Source organism: Pseudorasbora parva, chromosome 15 (assembly GCF_024679245.1).
Source record: "Pseudorasbora parva isolate DD20220531a chromosome 15, ASM2467924v1, whole genome shotgun sequence".
Taxonomy (NCBI): domain Eukaryota; kingdom Metazoa; phylum Chordata; class Actinopteri; order Cypriniformes; family Gobionidae; genus Pseudorasbora; species Pseudorasbora parva.
Window position 1 is genome coordinate 28607459 of NC_090186.1, and position 18411 is coordinate 28625869.

At 40.8% G+C, this 18411-nt stretch overlaps 1 protein-coding gene across 8 annotated transcripts in view; it reads left to right on the forward strand.

Moving 5' to 3' along the window:
* The window catches only part of myt1la (myelin transcription factor 1-like, a), a 102096-nt gene that overhangs the window by 59541 nt on the left and 24144 nt on the right, over positions 1-18411 (forward strand). For all 8 annotated transcript variants that reach the window (XM_067417565.1, XM_067417567.1, XM_067417570.1 and 5 more), the window contains 4 exons: positions 3027-4100; positions 14075-14206; positions 14868-14958; positions 17476-17583. In XM_067417565.1, the coding sequence (XP_067273666.1) occupies positions 3027-4100; positions 14075-14206; positions 14868-14958; positions 17476-17583 (1405 nt within the window). The remainder of the gene's footprint in view (positions 1-3026; positions 4101-14074; positions 14207-14867; positions 14959-17475; positions 17584-18411) is intronic.

Genomic DNA, 18411 nt, shown 5'->3' on the forward strand with positions numbered 1-18411 from the left:
CCGACTCCTTCACCACTAACAGAGCGAGCTGGAAAATCAAACTTTTCCCGAATTCACCCTGTTGGGGAGGAGGGCCACCAACAAACCCAGCAAAGATTGTTATTGCTAACTTCTGGATATTCGACAGTGGTGCCACAACGGAATGAAAGGTTTCGTTCCCATCTTTCTCCTCCGCCATTACTGAACTACAACTCAAACTAGCGCAAGGCATCAACGTCATCGTTCTCAGCCACTCCCTCTGTTCGCTGATTGGACCGGTACAAATTTGTTCGGCGAAAACCTAAGAATACACCGCAGTCCCAGACGTAGTACTGAAGGAAAATGAAAATTGAGCAGAAGTACATAGGAGGGCGGAGCCAGGCTAATAGTAAAAGCCCATTTCAAATGTTTATGTGCTTTTCTCCTTTTTCTTTTTTGAGCGGTGATGAAATACATTGCTGTTGTAAATGCTTGACAGCATTTCAGTAATAAAGGTCTAGATTTTTAAAATGCATCCAAATTACAGCGAACCGAAACCGTACGGTGCTCTGCAGTGGTCAAAACGGATAAAAACAGTGAATTAGTGATATATTCTTTAAACTCAGAGATGTTGATTCAGACGGCAATTAAATTACCACATGGCCTTGGTGTTTGTCAAAAAACAGTAGGTAATTCGTCCAGAGATTTTTAAATGGGTGGTGGGAGAAAAACACTGACATTCTGGATTCGGATGGCAATAAAATCACGGACTAGCCCCTGTCAATAATGAAAATGCCTTATGTAATCAAACAATTATCATTCAAATAGGGCTTATGTATTAAGTGAATAAGAACGTAAACAGTATCAGTATATTAGATCCATGCATTCAATCTTAAAGGGTTAGTTCACCTAAAAATAAAAATGTTGTCATTAATTACTTACCCTCATGTTGTTCGACACCCGTAAGACCTCCGGTCATCTTTGGAACACAAATTAAGATATTTTTGTTGAAATCTGATGGCTTGGGAAGGCCTTCATTGACACCAATGTCATTTCCTCTCTCAGGACCCATTAAAGGCACTAAAGACGTCCACTAAAGACAAAACCCATCTCACTACAGAGGCTCTAAAATCATTTTATGATGCGACAAGAATAGTTTTTGTGCGCAAAAAAACGAATTAACGACTTATATAGTGATGGCTGATTTCAAAACAAAGCTTCAAATCTTTATGAAACAGTGTATCAAGCTGCCAAACTGCTGAAATCAAGTAACATTTCCGATCTGAATCGTGAATCGATACACTGATTCATAACGGTTCGAAGCTTTGTTTTGAAATCGGCCCATCACTAAGTCGTTATTTAGTTGTTGTTGTTTTTTTCGCACAAAAACTATTCTATTCGCTTCATAAATTATTGTAGAGCCACTGTAGTGAGATGGGCTTTTAACAATGTCTTTAGTGCCCAGTGAATACTATGCTAATTTATTTTACATTTGCTTACTTTATACATTTTCTGTACCTGAAAACTACGAATGTTCACTGGTATCAAACATGCTGGCGTCATTAGTGACTGTTTCTGCAAAAGGTTTAATGAATGTTACAATGTATTTATGGTGGTAGATTTGATGTCACTGGTCATTGGCAGGTGTGGAAAAAAGTTAGTTTTAGGCCCTGTAGTGTGTTTGTATGTGTGTGTAAGTGTATGTAAAATACATTGAAAAAACGTTCTATTTATGTTATTGCAAGTGAATGAAAAGAGAATCTTTACACAATGTTATCCAAAGTTCTTTGAATGATCTCTGTCAGCTAGGCCCAGGAAACAAATGTATGTTCTCAGAATGTGTGTTAGTGTTCCCATTAAAAAAATCCATAAACGTTCAAAATGTCCAAGTATTTTATGTTTCAATGTTTGTTTGTTTTTTTGTTTTGTTATTTGAACATTCCGGAAAATGTAATCAGAGTAGGAAACTGAATGTTTAGAATCTGCAGAAAGTCATGTCGCTGCTCTTACACACAGAATGCTACATGAAATATGGATCAAGGGCAGCTTATTGTAGGTCAACCGACATTTTCAAAGTATAATTGACAGAGATATGCAGTCATTACAGTCAATGTTTTATTTCCTAAATTGCCTGTTTTTGTTCCAAGTCATACAGTATATGTAATTTGCTGAATCACAATGAAATCTACATACACCCTGTAGAGAACGGCCGGCCCTCGCCATCCTAATTAATGTGGATTTTACAGCAAGGAACAATCCAACTCCCCTTTCGAAATTGAAGGAAAGCAGATGTGACTGCTTCCTTAGTATGCGTCTCACCCTCATTCTCTGGTGTCCTCAATCGCTTGTGACAGTGCTTCCAGAGTAAAAGAGAGAAGAGGCTCTCTGAGTTATTAACTTTGGCCCCCCTCCACACATGCACGCGCCATCCCGGAGGTGTCAAATACACTCAACCCCCCCACCCTTCCCGGGTGAAAATGGGCTCCTCCTGAGGATATTTCTGGCTCTAGAAACAGAGCACCTCATCCTCTGCTTATCCCTGCAGTCTCATCCGCCTCTGTCCCAAATACTAGCAACACTAAAAATCTTTTCAGTACAACTGAGAGGCTCTTAGAGCAGCCTGTGCCGCTTACATGTTACAGAACATAAACATGTCTCGTGAAACATTTAAAAGGCTGCCTGATGATTCTTTTGCAGAATTCTCAAATATTTCAGCGGCGTAGTGGGAGTTACCATCTTACTAAACTGCATTTGATTATTTAAATCAATTTGTACCTGTGTCATCGAGCTGTACGTGAAACCCTGGCGTGACATTTGTCTTAGATTTGCTGCATCAATGCTATCGCTCATGAGGCGTTACATTTTCATAATGATAGTGTTCAGGCAGCTTCAGATTATAGAGAGGACTGACATTTCGTTTGTGAATTTATCTCACCGCACAAGCCGCTTGCTTTTAAAATAAGGGGAAAGGCCTTAGTGCGCAACGTATTGGAGGATGTGTTTTTGGAGTAGCATTTTGCCTACAAATCTTCATGCGAATTCCTTGTTTTGTTTTCCTTTCTCTACAGACGACAATTATTCCAGTGGTGGACAATCGAAATCGATTCAAATAGTTGAGAAGGACAATAACAATAACAACAACATGAACAATGAGGAGTATGAGAATTACGACGAGCTGGTCGCCAAGTCCCTCCTCAACCTGGGTAAAATCGCAGAGGATGCCGCCTACCAGGCCATGACTGAGTCGGAGATGAACAGCAATTCCTCCAACAGCGCAGGTGAGGATGACGACGAGGACGAGGACGATGGGAGTGAACAAGGAGGCCATAAGGGAGAGTTGAGCGTCGACTTGGATAGCGATGTGGTACGTGAGACCGTGGACTCATTGAAGCTTCTGGCCCAGGGACACGGGGCAGTGCTGCCCGACGAGGGATACGCGGATGGCGGGTCTGGGGATACCGGCCCAGCCGGCCACGCTAACGGGCGGGGCCAGACAGAGGAGAGCGAGGAGGAAGTGTGTCTTAGTAGCCTGGAGTGTCTACGCAACCAGTGCTTCGACTTGGCCCGCAAACTTAGCGAGACACAACCGTCCGAGCGGCCCATGATGGAGCACCAAGGCCACCAGGCCTTGCAGCACCAGGCTGAGCAGCATCATCTGCATCCTCATCAGCATCAACATCAGCATCAGCATCAGCATTCGCATCCGCATCCACATCAGCCTCCAATGCATCACATGCCCAGGTATGACAGCTGCCAGATGGACCAGCACAGACCCCTTGAGAGGAACTACTCAGACATGGTCAATCTGATGAAACTGGAGGAGCAGCTCAGCCCCGCGTCAAGAGGCTACCCATCTAGCTGCGCTCAGGAAGGGGATGAGGACACTACATCAGTGGCTTCCGATCGTTCAGATGAAGCTTTCGACATGACTAAAGGCAACCTGTCCCTGCTGGAAAAGGCCATTGCTCTCGAATCCGAGCGTGCCAAGGTTATGCGAGACAGAATGGCATCAGAACAGATGGTGGCTCGGAGGGACAATCAGCGCCTTCATGGAGAGCACAGCCCAAGGCAGAGCAGCAGTGCAGAAGAACGCAAGGCCCGGCTCCATCATGATGGCGCAAAAAGAGCATATTACCCTAAAGGTAAAAGTAAAACTTGTAATGAGATTTTGCATTTTAGCAGAGATTTTAGTAGCTATAGTTCCCCTTCATTATCAAGTTTATAGAATATGGAACCCATATTCCGTCACTGAGGAAATAAATAAAATGGCTATTCTGGTTATTTTTCACAACAAAGTCAAAATGTCCTTATTTTATTTTTCCCCCCTGGTTATTGTACCTTTTAATCACACAACATGACATTGTATCTCACAATGTGGCTTCATTTCTCACAATTGTGGCTTTATTTTTCCTAATTGTGGCTTTATTTCGCCTAATTGTGATATTATATTTCATGGTGTGATGTGATGACTATATTCCAGTGTGACGTTTTATTTCTTATTTTTAAAATTTTCACACAATTACCAGTTTTATTAGTTTACTGTCACAATTGTGAGATATAAAGTCAGTATTTCCTTTTTTATTTCTTTATTCTTGGTAATTGTGATTTTAAATCTTACAATGTGACATTATATCTCATATTTGTGACTTCATTTTTCCTAATTGTGATATATATCACAATGCGACTTCATCCCCCGGTATCACAGACCAGGCTTCATCTTAGTCCTAGATTAAAATGCATATTTAAACTGTTTTAACTTAGAGCAACTTGCACTGACATATGTTAAAATATGCAATTGTTTGTTTGTTTTTTGTTTGTTTTCTAAGACACGTTTATAAGAACTACTTAAATGTTCAGTTGAACTAAGGCCTGATCCCGGCTTAATCTAAACCCTGTCTGTGAAACCAGGTTTTATTTATGATATTATATCTCACAGTGCAACTTTATCTCTCATAAATATGTGACTTTGGACACAAAACCAGTCATAAGTTGCACGGGTATATTTGTGGCAATAGCGAACAATACATTGTATGGGTCAAAATTATTGTACATTTTATATATATATATATATATATATATATATATATATATATATATATATATATATATATATATATATATATGTATATATATATATATATATATATATATATATATATATATATATATATATATAATTATTAATTATATTTTTACTTCAATGCAAACAATCTTTAGGAAATTAAGTAAAGATCATGTTCCATGAAGATATTTTGTAAATTTCCTACTGTAAATTTATAATAAATTGATTATTAGTAGTAATATGCATTGCTAATAAAGGACTTAATTTGGACAAATTTAAAGGCAAATTTCTCAATATTAGATTTCTTTGCAGCCTCAGATTCCAGATTCTCAAATAGTTGTATCTCAGCCAAATATTTTCCTATCCTAACAAACCCCACATCAATGGAGTTTTGTGGTCCAGGGACAAATATGTTCCTTTGGGAATTTCTATTTATTTTAAAGGTGTCATGAACTGGCTTTTTTTTTAAAATGTATGCTGTTGTCTGAGGTCAACTAATGATGTTCGTGTGGTTTTTACATTCAAAAACATCATAACTAATAAGTAATAGGCTATTTTCTACACTGGTTTTGAGACTTTCTTCAAAATGGGCGTGACGCACTGGAGACTTGGAAGTAAATGCCCACGGCTAGGATTGGACAATATTTGCATATTTAATGAGCTTCAGCTCCTGTCTATGCCCCTGTCAGTTCAGTTCACATGAGGGGTTGTTTTGAAAGCGGCAACCGGAATGATTCAAGTACGTCTTTATCAAACAAACAATGATTTGTTTCTCATCCACTCGCGATTGATTGGACTATTATTTTTGTATTACATAGCCCGCACGATCGTTCAATATAAGCGCGAACCATGCACCCGCCCTTCAAATGTCAAGTCGAGAGAGAACACCGCAGAACAAGAAATTAATATTATGAGATTCATCGGCCTGCCGACGGGCTTCAGTTTTGGTAGCCTGTCTGAAAACGGGACGTTGGGCTTGGCGAGCCCTGGCCCATAAATATCTGAGTAGAGCGTGCTAAAGGTATGTTCTGTTAGACACATAAGCAAAATTATCTATATCAATGCAATACTATTACATATAAAAACCCGTTTTACTCACATAAGTGTGTTGCACCATTCCTCCTGGTAGATCCAATATAGAAGAAATAGAATGTCTGCAAATCAAGCATCGATCTGAGATTTGTTTACAAACGATTCTTCAGTGAACTTAAGTGAACACGTATCTTCCCCACGTGAGCTGGAACTTCATTAGAAATAAAGTTCAACCACACATTCCTAATATTAGGATCTGAAGGAAGCTTATGCAGCGACTGTTCTTCCACAACCAGGAATAGCGCAATATCTTGCTATATTCTACAGCATGTTTATTGCTACTGGCTAGCGTGATCCGATGAGTCAGTGGGCGGGGCTTCTGAATTACACGTGCTTATTATTCTGCGAAGGCGTGTTTCGTCAGTCAATGACTTCATAATGCGAACACGGTCGTTCTCTGGGCCTGGTGTCTATAAAAACTTTTCTTTGACTAACAAGGAAGTTTTCAGCTCTGAAACTTGCAGGATAATCTTGTATTACCATGACTTTTTATATATCAAAAGCTCAAAAGAAAGTTGATTTCTCAATTCATCACCCCTTTAAGCATTTTTGTATTTTTTTATTCTGACGTGAAATCTAATGAGTAATATTTTTTAGATATATGAAAATAATTTTCTCGTCCCGAAAGCTGTTGCAGCATTTGTTCTCCATAGTCTTGGGCCACTTAACATTTCGTCACGCACTGCGCTGATGACATTGATGACTATGGGGTCACTTTGGTGAGACAGAAATATTTTTGGGGCTTATTTTAAACACCCAGGTTCTCCCTGGTTGCAACTTCCATAAACGACAACAGCTTATGTTGCTAAAATAGGTTGACATGGTAACATCAGACTTACCTTGTCAGGCATGAGTAATGGCAATCTGCATGGCCCGTTAGGAAAGCAAATCTCATCCCTTGGATCCTATACATGGTTTATTACCTCAAATCCTTCCCAATCCACACCCACTCCCTTTGAGAGTGAGCCATGTTCTCTAATATATGCAGATATTAGCAATCGGGAACTACAGGAGCATCAACATCCCATTTAACAAACAGTGATTATGATGTTGAGGATCCTCAGATCACCTGTAGTTACCCAACCTAACTGCTCTTCCTATCTAGCATTTTAAAAGGTTCATCAATTGTCTCTGCTCTGAAGGCACTGCTTTGTATGTTTCATTACCTTCCATTTGCTCTATTTGCTCTATGGTTTCCATTAAAGATAGTGTCTCTGCTTCCTATCGCATTTTGCTGTTGTTTTCAGCGCACGACCACAGCAAGTCAGAGGGTCGTGTAATTATAGAATTACACCACAATTTCACACCTCGTCTCCAGAAACTATTCTTGGCTCTAATTATTGGAGCGTCGTTATTAAACATGTTGAGTGATCTCACTGTTCTGACTGACAGGGTGCATTATTATTGCATGCTCGTGGAGTTTTACAGCAGTTATTTTTGGCTAATAAAACAGGGAAGGATATAAGAAATGTGTTCTCGCAGCTAAACCTATTCGAATAACTGAGAATGCATGTGCTGATAAATGTACCCACAACTTTATTGATCAGCCAATGGGTGCTATTATGGTTCTGTACTAGCATTCGCTGTTTGTCCCTTTTGAGTCTCATGGTAGAAACTATGCACAGCGCGAACTAGAACCAGTGAAAGCTGAACATATTATCTTGCCGGTTGCACTTGCAAGTTAATAATGGGGAACTGTTATAGTGGAAACGTTAACTTATTTAACAGCATGAATTTGAATCAGACACTGTGTTTTAATATCAATAGCACACATGAACACATGATCTTGGATGTTATATGTAGAATAAAATGCTGCAAGATGAAAATATTAATATGTTTATGTGTATAATGTGTATTTCCTTCCTACTCTGATACCTAGTTCCTCACAAAGATGATCTTGTTTTATATGTTTTAGGTAGGGGATTGTAAAATTTGCTTTTTATTTTTATTTGCACAATTGTATATTACATCATTATGAAACTCAATTATATTATGCAAGGGATCGGCTAATGTACATCCAGCCGGTTGTTATCGCTATTGTATGATCAGGACCCCGAAGTGAAGTACAAGGGTCTTGCATCACCCTCAAGGGGTTTATTCTGTTATAACAACCAGATGAAAGTACATTATCCCGCTTATTACGCAGCTACTTGCCACATAAGTAAATAAAGTATATAAAATCATTAAAGACTGATCAGTCAAAATATTTTATTAAGCTTCTGCGGAGAGGGCAGTTGCTAGCAAGCGGCAAGTTCAAACTAGATGGATATTTAAGGGATACCACAATGTAAAAATGTTCTAGTGACTGATCACATCTCAATTTTTCAATTGGACGGATTGAAATTCTGTGAATTGATGCAATTTAATTCACAGAAATTCAATTTGGCTAACTGAAAAATTTAGATGTGATCAGTCACTTGAAAATATTCAATTGGAGACCTGCATGTTTTTACAGTGCACTTATTACACGGTATTTCACCACATAAATAATTATGGGGATCAGAAATATTGATTTGAGATGAAGCTGTTTTCAAATCGTACCTGTTTGTTATTTTATAACCCATTACATTGTGCAAAACAATCGTCATAAAATGGCAGCAGCTGCGTTTGTGTTAGAGGCATAGACAGTAAAAGAAATGGACAGAGCTATCCCATTGACTTCAACGGCCGAAAATGAGGCCAATCAGAGGCACTCACTTCCTGATGGCTGAGCGAACTGCGCAGGCTCAGACTGAGCTTGACGACGTAGATGTGACGTAAGCCTCCTGTCTGACAGTTGTAGGTCTTCTAGTAGTTGTGGAAAGTGAAATCTGAATCACGTTGTTTAAATATTTTCTCCCATTGCTTTTGGCTCACTATCGGCTTCTCCCCATTCTTCTCCCTTGACTTTATCAGACTTTATGTCTCCACGTCCCCCCGACTGCCTCATAGACAGTAAAAGATTGTTTCTGAGCGTCTCCTCCTGTCTATACGGTAATTTCTCAACTGTGTGACTTGGTTATAATGCAATCGTTAGCCTATTTTTACAAAAACAGCTTCTACGGGGCGATAGTGTAAGATACAAGGTATTGGAGCCTTTTATGCATTGTCGTGTTTCTTTATAAATAAACAATGGACAAATGAAGTCTTTAAACGCCTCAGATGTAAAGTTATTCACTGCCAAAGGGACTCAAAAATGAATGGGAGTCAATGGGATGCTAACAGCAGGTGATGGCTTGGTTAGCAATGGCCGCCCCTATGGGTGGAACGCTTTCCCCCCTTGGTGCTAGATTACCCCCTTGGTTAAAGGTGCCCTAGAATGATTTGAAACAATATTTTAAATTGTTCTCTGATATCTAAATAGAGGGTATGTAGCTTATTTAAGGTCAAAAAATTGTCCAGATACGGTTTTACAGGTCCATTTACAACCCTAGAAATTGTCCCTTGGATGTAATGCTCTGTTTTTGCTCTGATTGACTTTTTCACTGCACAGCTAACACATCTATACCATCCGTCAAGGCAATGATTTGACAATGATAGCTTCTTAACTTTGAATCACGAACTGAACTGGGTAGCGTGTAAATTAGTTGTTTGTACAGTAACGTTACAGTTTGACAGTAGAGTACTGATTTAAAAGTCGATTTATTTAGCCAAACAAAGTAATGCAGAAGCCACTCAAAATAGTCAGTGTCATTGCCCCCCCAACTTATGTTATGTTAAGTGCCTGTTCTAAGTGTTGGGCTGGATACGTGCGTCTATTATGGCTAAATGGCTAACCCTGTCGAGCTCCTCTCTCACCCCAGCAGTGTCAGACGTTACTGCGGTCTGACGCCAGGCCTGCACCCGTATGCTTGTGGAACGTTTGTAGAGGTTGGGTTCCATTTGTAGCGGTTCTCTCATGGCAACCCCATATGTGTATTCTTCCATGGTACCAGCTACCCTACTCGACTAGCCCCGTGTCTTTCCCTTGACAGAAAGCTCTGTCGCTCTTTCATTTCTGGGCATGTTCTTTCCCCCCTTGAATCAGGTTGGAACCACCCCAGAGACTGCAATATGTTGCACTACCCTGCTAGGTTAGTCCTTATGTGTATTCCACCACCAAGCCTTCCCTGAAGGATGTGGGCCCGCAGTGTACCATCTCCCGAGACGGGCACGCTTTCCCAGCGTTGTTCAGTAGTCACATTGAGTGGGTCTTGCAGTGACTGACCTCCCTGGTTGGAGCCCTGACTTCCGTACCATCTAAGATGGTCCAGTGCGCTCAAGCAGGACGTTGGAAGGGCAGGCCTCCTGGCGTTTTGTAGGAATCCCAATTCGTCGGTCAGTTCTGACGTACATCCAAAGTGACCGTCTGAAAGGGAATGTCTCGGTTACGTATGTAACCCTTGTTCCCTGAAGGAGGGAACGGAGACATACGTCCCATTGCCAGGTGCTGTGCTTCCGCTAGGAGGCCGAGTCACTAGTCAGCTCCTCAGCAGAAAGAAGCGCTGATCTACCATTCCACTTCCATATTTATACCCGCGCTGCGGGCGGAGCGTGGAATGCGTGGAACGTATGCCAATCTCCATTGGCTCATTTTTAACACACTTAAAGTAGATTGGTCTCTAAAATCAGATCCCGATTTGTCGGTCAATTCCGACGTACATCTCCGTTCCGTCCTTCAGATGTTGTTATGTTGTGTTGTGTTGTGTTGTGTTATGTTATGTTATGTTATGTTATGTTATGTTATGTTATGTTATGTTATGTTATGTTATGTTATGTTATGTTATGTTATGTTATGTTATGTTATGTTATGTTATGTTATGTTATGTTATGTTATGTTATGTTATGTTATGTTATGTTATGTTATGTATAACCAGCAGCCATATCACCCTGTAGCCCAAGACTGGTTTCCCCCTGAAGCTAAGCAGGGCTGAGCCTGGTCAGTACCTGGATGGGAGACCAACTGGGAAAACTAGGTAGCTGCTGGTAGAGGTGTTAGTGAGGCCACCAGGGGGCGCTCACCCTGTGGTCTGTGTGGGTCCTAACGCCCCAGTATAGTGATGAGACGTTAAGTCCTGAGGACTTAAGTCCGAGGTCCTGACTCTCTGTGGTCGTTAAAAATCCCAGGATGTCCTTCGATAAAGAGTGGGGGTGTAACCCCGGCATCCTGGCCAAATTTGCCCATTGACCCCTGTCCATCATGGCCTCCTCATATTCCCCATATCCTGATTGGCTTCATCATTTGGTCTCCTCTCCACCAATCAGCTGGTGTGTGTGGTGAGCGTTCTGGCGCAATATGGCTGCCGTCGCATCATCCAGGTGGATGCTGCACATTGGTGGTGGTTGAGGAGATTCCCCTTCTATGTAAAGCGATTTGAGTGCCTAGAAAAGCGCTATATAAATGTAACAAATTATTAAATTATTATTATTATATTACGCTGCCAGTCGAGAGAGAGCAAGAGAGAGAGACTGAGCTGGGGAAAGATTGCTGAGGAAGTGTTATTCTACCGAGTTTTTGAGAGTGCGCGTTTATTTTGTTTATATCTGAGAGCTCTGAATAAAAACGAGTTAACTTTGCAACGTTATTTTTCTCACAAAATGCTTTCACCACAGCTAACAACAAAAACAACATCGACATGAATACAGTAAGAGCTTTTGTTGAGCATAATGAGCAGCGTCATTCAAACGTTTGATTGACCAATCCGAACATTATAAAGAGTGTTCTTTGATCGCTCTCTGTAGTTTAATCATTTAAATAACAGATTTGTTTCATGCTGCTAACAGAAATGATGGGAAGTTGATGGTTTTAGTCACTGGTTTGATTCACTGATGCATTAAGACAGCCAGTGGCCGGGACTGACAGTTTTAAACGATTGAGAAAGAAAGTCTGTGTGAACTTGAATGATTAGCTACACATCAGAACTCACTGATCCCAGATCAGGCATTAATGAACATTGTTACTCACTGTTTGTGGCGGTGCTGTTAAATCCTTATGGTAAAGCCTGTGCTCCTGACATCCACTGATAAACTGACTCCTTTCTCTACTAATTCTCTGGGCGGGCAAAGCAGAGGAAGGGGCGGTAACCTTTCCTGGTATGGCGTCATAACAGGAGAATTCAAGATCAGCTCGTCTGAGCTCTCATTTTCTCAAAGGCTGAGAAAGCAACATGATCTCATGGTCATGCGTATAAATAGTACGAGTTTGCAATCTCGTGGAATGTATACGCCAAAATGAGTTTTGGCGTGTGTATGGTACGCGGATTTTCGTGAGATCCGGCTCGAGAAAGACAGCCTGAACTCGTTTTATACTGATCATAATTTCTAGCGACTTGGGGACAACATTCAGGCTAGGGGAACTTATTTTTATGTTGAAAAACCTCAGAAAATAAGAATTTCATGCCATGGGACCTTTAAAGGGGGGGTGAAATGCTGTTTCATGCATACTGATCTTTTTACACTGTTAAAGACTTGGAATCCCATACTAAACATAGACAAAGTTTCAAAAGTTAAGGTGGACGTTTGATGGGAGTATTTCTTTGTCAAAAATACTACTTCCGGTTAGTCATAAGTTTCGGCAAGTTTTTTGAGATCATGCGTTCCCATTGACGTTAGTGGGGGCGGAATTTCCTTGTATGGGCCTTACGGACAATTCTACCGGAAGCGCGTGAGAGAGAGCGAGGGAGAGAGCGAAAGCAACAGGCTACGCCCATCAAAGCGCTGGCTTGTAGGATGCTAAACAGGTGATATAACCAGTAGCTACTGACTTACCCACTGATAGGCCGGCGGTCGATCTGTATTAGCACTTTCCTCACGCGACGGGCGAATCACTTTCCTCACAGAGCGACTCACTTTCCTCACGCGGCAGGCGAATCACTTTCCTCACTGAGCGAATCACTTTCCTCACCGAGCGACTCACTTTCCTCACGCGGCGGGTGAATCACTTTCCTCACTGAGCGAATCACTTTCCTCACAGAGCGAATCACTTTCCTCACAGAGCGACTCACTTTCCTCACGCGGCGGGCGAATCACTTTCCTCACTGAGCGAATCACTTTCCTCACAGAGCGAATCACTTTCCTCACGCGGCGGGCGAATCACTTTCCTCACTGAGCGAATCACTTTCCTCACAGAGCGAATCACTTTCCTCACAGAGCGACTCACTTTCCTCACTGCAGCGCGCTGCTGCACACGTCATTATTTAGCTCCACTCACACGACACGCCCCCACCCGCTCGGCTTTTTTCGGAAAGACTCGGAACAGCGCATCTTTCTTATATAATTATAAAAAAAATAAAGACTTTTCGGAGATATGCAGGATGCAATGCTACTCTATAGGTACTCAAGATTGACATGACACTGACTGAAACTGAGTGTTTCACCCCCCCTTTAAACACATTCACACAATTAATGATTTATAAAAATGATAGGCCACTCATGCATATTATTAGTGCATTTATAGCTCAATAATATTTCATATTTAATACACATTTTACATTTATCTGTAATAACGTGGTGGATATTTTGTCGCACTGTACAGCAAAATTAAAATTGTAATTATTTTGATAGTATTGAACTTAGTTTAGTGAAGTACGACTTTTCAGTTAATAAAACATTCTACATATTCTATATTCTGCAGGAAATCAATAGACCAACTCAATTGAAACGAATGATGTAGATCTTTCTTTTATTGTCTAATGATATTCCTATGTGCTGTGAAAGTGGGATTTCTTTGAATTACAATTGAGTAAATTCTGTCATTCTGATTTAAATCAGGGCAGCCAATTCATAAATTTAGAATTTCGTGCATCGCCACCCCTCCTCTCAGCCACAAGTCTCACTCAGACTATATTCTTCCAGTGTCCAATTTCAAAGCAAACAGCAAACAGACAGTGTTTGAACGTAGCTGTAACAGGGGCATAAATGTTATCACAAAGAATCTAGCAGGTTAATGTGATTTTCTTGCCATGCCTGTAACAGGATATGCCAATGACTGTCTTTTGCTTGCAGACTCAAGGGGAGAGAAAAAAGAAAGCAAGTGTCCGACCCCGGGTTGTGATGGCACGGGCCATGTCACGGGGCTCTATCCTCACCATCGAAGCTTGTCCGGCTGCCCTCACAAAGACCGCGTGCCACCAGAAAGTAAGCCAAATTTGAATGGCCGTTTGCACCTGATAAATGTTCCCATGTGTGTTTGTCAATTGCTGTGGGCATGTTTTACCTCTCTTATCTAGCGTTTCTGTAATGCATATGAGTGTATTTCCTCCTCCACCCAAAGCGGTGGCGCTCTTTGCTTTTCTGGATGTGCTGACTGGTGCTTGTGTGTAATTTTAGCCTGTTTCACAATATGGCTGCAGTGATCTCTTAGATGCAACGCATCTTTTTCATCCCTACCTCTTGTCACACCTCTAATTGGATGAGGACTGTGTCACAGGCTGGTTCTAATGAGTCAGTTCACTGCAGGCCTAGAGACTAGCGCTGCAGGATGTGTCACAGTACTCCTAATGGCTAGACTCATTGAGTCCACCAAAAATAAAACGGTTATTATTGATGAGAGATTTCTTTTCCTCTTACGCCACTGCTTTCACACAACGTGCATGCCATTAACACATTGCATGCCTAGATTCTTCTTTCACCATATGGTGATTAACTTTATGTTTAACTGATTTCAGCTGGGATGTTTCTTAGGAGCATGTGCATGCTGTTGTCACTGAGCCCGTTCAGCTTAATGGAACACAAAGCTTTCATACTCACTCTGGATCCTCCTAACCTTCTCTCGCCCTCTCCTCTCTGTTTGTCCAAGTTCTTGCAATGTATGAGAATGTTCTAAAGTGCCCCACGCCTGGCTGCTCGGGACGCGGCCATGTAAATAGCAACAGGAACTCCCACCGCAGGTGAGTGGCTGGAAGGGACATGGAGAGAAGAAACTGGCGGCACTGTGGGGAATGATGTTCCAGTCTTTTTAAACACTTTATACAGGGAATTTGAAGAATACGTGGATTTAGATGGAGCCTTGCTTTCAGGAAGGAGAAGAGGGACTGATTTGTTTGTGTTGTGCTGAGCTCGGCTGGATGATAGAAACACATAGCTCCAGGCGCAAATATTTTATTTGCACATTGGCACTTTTGACAATGCAGACAAGAGATTTAGGATTCAATTCCCACCGGGAAGGAAGGGGCATGGTGAACTTTTAAAACCCACATATATATATATATATATATATATATATATATATATATATATATATATATATATATATATATATATATATATATATATATATATTTATATATATATATTCTAAATAACAATTTGAATTCATATTTAATATGTGTGTGTGTGCGTGCGTGCGTGCGTGCGTGCGTGCGCGTGTGTATGTGTGTGTGTGTGTGTGTGTGTGTGTGGCCTGGTAATCCCTATGTTATGGGGGACAAAATGTCCCCACAAAGATGGCAATATCCGAAACCCTTGTCCTTGTGGGGACATTTTTAGGTCCCCATGAGGAAAACATCTTATAAATCACACAGAAGGAGTTTTTTTGAGAAAGTAAAAATGCAGAATGTTTCCTGTGATGGGTAGGTTTAGGGGCAGGGGCAGTGTAGGGGGATAGGATGCACAGTTTGTACAGTATGAAATCCATTACGCCTATGGAAAGTCCCCATAAAACATGGAAACACGACGTGTGTGTGTGTGTGTGTGTGTGTGTGTGTGTGTGTGTGTGTGTGTGTGTGTGTGTGTGTGTGTGTGTGTGTGTGTGTGTGTGTGTGTGTGAATTTAAATAATTGAATAAATATTAAATATAATTATTCAATACATAATTATATATATATATATATATATAACAATTTGAATTAATATTTTATATATGTAAATATATATTCATTTAAATAATTAAATAAATATTAAATATAATTATATATTATATTATTATTATTATTATTATTAGGACTTTTTTTTACATTTACACGATGAAACAGAGAATTTGGCCTCTTTAAATCTTCAAATTTTCTTAAGAATGAGAGCTCCACACATACAGTACCACACTTATGCAGTTAAGATGTGCCTCCATGTGCACATGGTGTACATTCAGACAGATGCAGTCTCCACCCGAAGTCGCTGCAGGCCATGTTATATGGAACAGCTCCTATGGGACATACACACACACACACACACACACACACACACACACACACACACACACACACACACACACACACACACACACACACACACACACACACACACACACACACATATTATTAGAAGGGTTGAGCTGAAGAAAACAAAATGTATAATAGGGGAATATAACAACCTTGTACAGTATATATGGTTTGTCTACACATTCCTCATCGCATTGTTGTCATGGCAACTCAGCATAGTGACAGCCATCCTTCAGTCTGTCAGTCACCACTTACTCACTTTTTTTTCTATCAAATTCCATTCCTGTAGATGCACAAGTACCCAGTGCTTATATACGCTTTGTGTGTTTTTGAAACTGCAGAGTGTGTGGGGTTTTTCTCTGTTTGTATTTTTGTCTCATTTGTTTATTTTTCATATTTTGAGAGTGACTGAATGGTTTCCGTATTACCAGAAGACAATAAGAAAATTGCAGACGATAAGAAGACAGTTCCCAACCATACAAAGGATTACAGAGGGAGAGAGAGAAGATGACAGAAAAGTGGGAGAAAAAACAAACGGAGAGGGAGATAGAGAGAGTAATGAGAGGAAGAAACAACGAGGGAGAAAGAGAGCGAGTGAGAAAGGAGAAAAAAAAGGAGAGCAAGGGAGCGTAGCTGGATGTTCTGAAGCTCAGTTTGCTGTAGTGTGTCTCTCTGAAATGACTGCGGTATCTCGCTGTGAGGAGCTTTCTGAAGCCAGCCAGCCAGAAATGCCCAGCAGATATCTGCAAAGCTTGCCTTCATACTATAGAACTAGGCCACATGAAATGCATAATTCATACATAAATATCCCCATGTACCACACACACACGCACACCAGGATTTTGCAAACACGTTGGAAGTCTGTATTCAGAGAATGTCATAAAAAGCGGACTATTCTCTCTGACAGACTTGTCTCCATATGCTGGTATTATACATTCCCTCATATCTCACTTTGTTCTTCAACTTCTGCTATCTGGCTAGGGCATGTGTGTGTGTGTGTGTGTGTGTGTGTGTGTGTGTGTGTGTGTGTGTGTGTGTGTGTGTGTGTGTGTGTGTGTGTGTGTGTGTGTGTGTGTGTGTGTGTGTGTGTGTGTGTGTGTGTGTGTGTGTGTGTGTGTGTGTGTGTGTGTGTGTGTGTGTGTGTGTGTGTGCGCGCGTGCGCGTGCGCGTGCGTGTGCGTGTGTGTGTGCCCTTACATGCTGCTCGTAACTTAATGTTAACACTACATAAATTGCTCTGCTGCTGTTGCAGTCTCTCGGGATGTCCCATAGCTGCCGCCGAGAAGATGGCAAAGGTTCAGGAGAAACATCACCCCTGCGACAGCTCCAAGTCCAACCAGGCATCAGATCGCGTCTTGAGGTATTTGTGAACCTTCGTGCCATATTTTTAATAAAGATATAATGCAATAACAACTGACTTGTCATTGGTATATATATATGAAGAGTTCAGATGCAAAATTCACTTTGGTCAAAAATGAAATAACGATACTGAGTGAATGCTCTTCGCATATAGTATACATTTAAAAAATTATTCAGAATACCGGTACTTAGGTGGAAACCTATACATGCAGCCTGACAAAAATGCTTTAAAGCTGCTGTCCGTAACTTTTTTGTGTTCAAGATTTACAAAAATGTTATAATGAGAATGTACAACATGAATCCATTTTCCAAACCGTGTTTTTGTCTTACCCTGAATCATTATGGTACACTTATAATAAGCATTTATATTGGGACTATTTCAGGCCAGACTGTTAGGTACCGCTGCGGAGGAGCACAGTCCCTGCGTGATCCGCCATAGACATAAACAGAGAGAAGTAGCTCCGGCTGCAATGTTCTTCCGCAGAATTCATGCAGTTCTGTTTACTAACCACTAGAGTGCAAAAAGTTACGGACTGCAGCTTTAAAAAAAAAAAAAGTTTAACGGATTTAGAGGCTTTTGCATCTATTAATATTAATAATTAATCAATAAAAAAATAAATCCAGATGATTACAACATCTTTTTTCTTTTGAATATCCTGTTTTGCTTTGAAATAATTAATTATGATTAGGCCTTGACATTAACTCCCGCCAACCTGCCAAATACGGGTGGATTTCAGCAGTGCCGTGTATACTTTTTTCAGTTGTAGTCTTTAAAAAGGCATCTGAAAAGGCATCAAAATCAAAAATGTTGATTTTTCGATACATACCG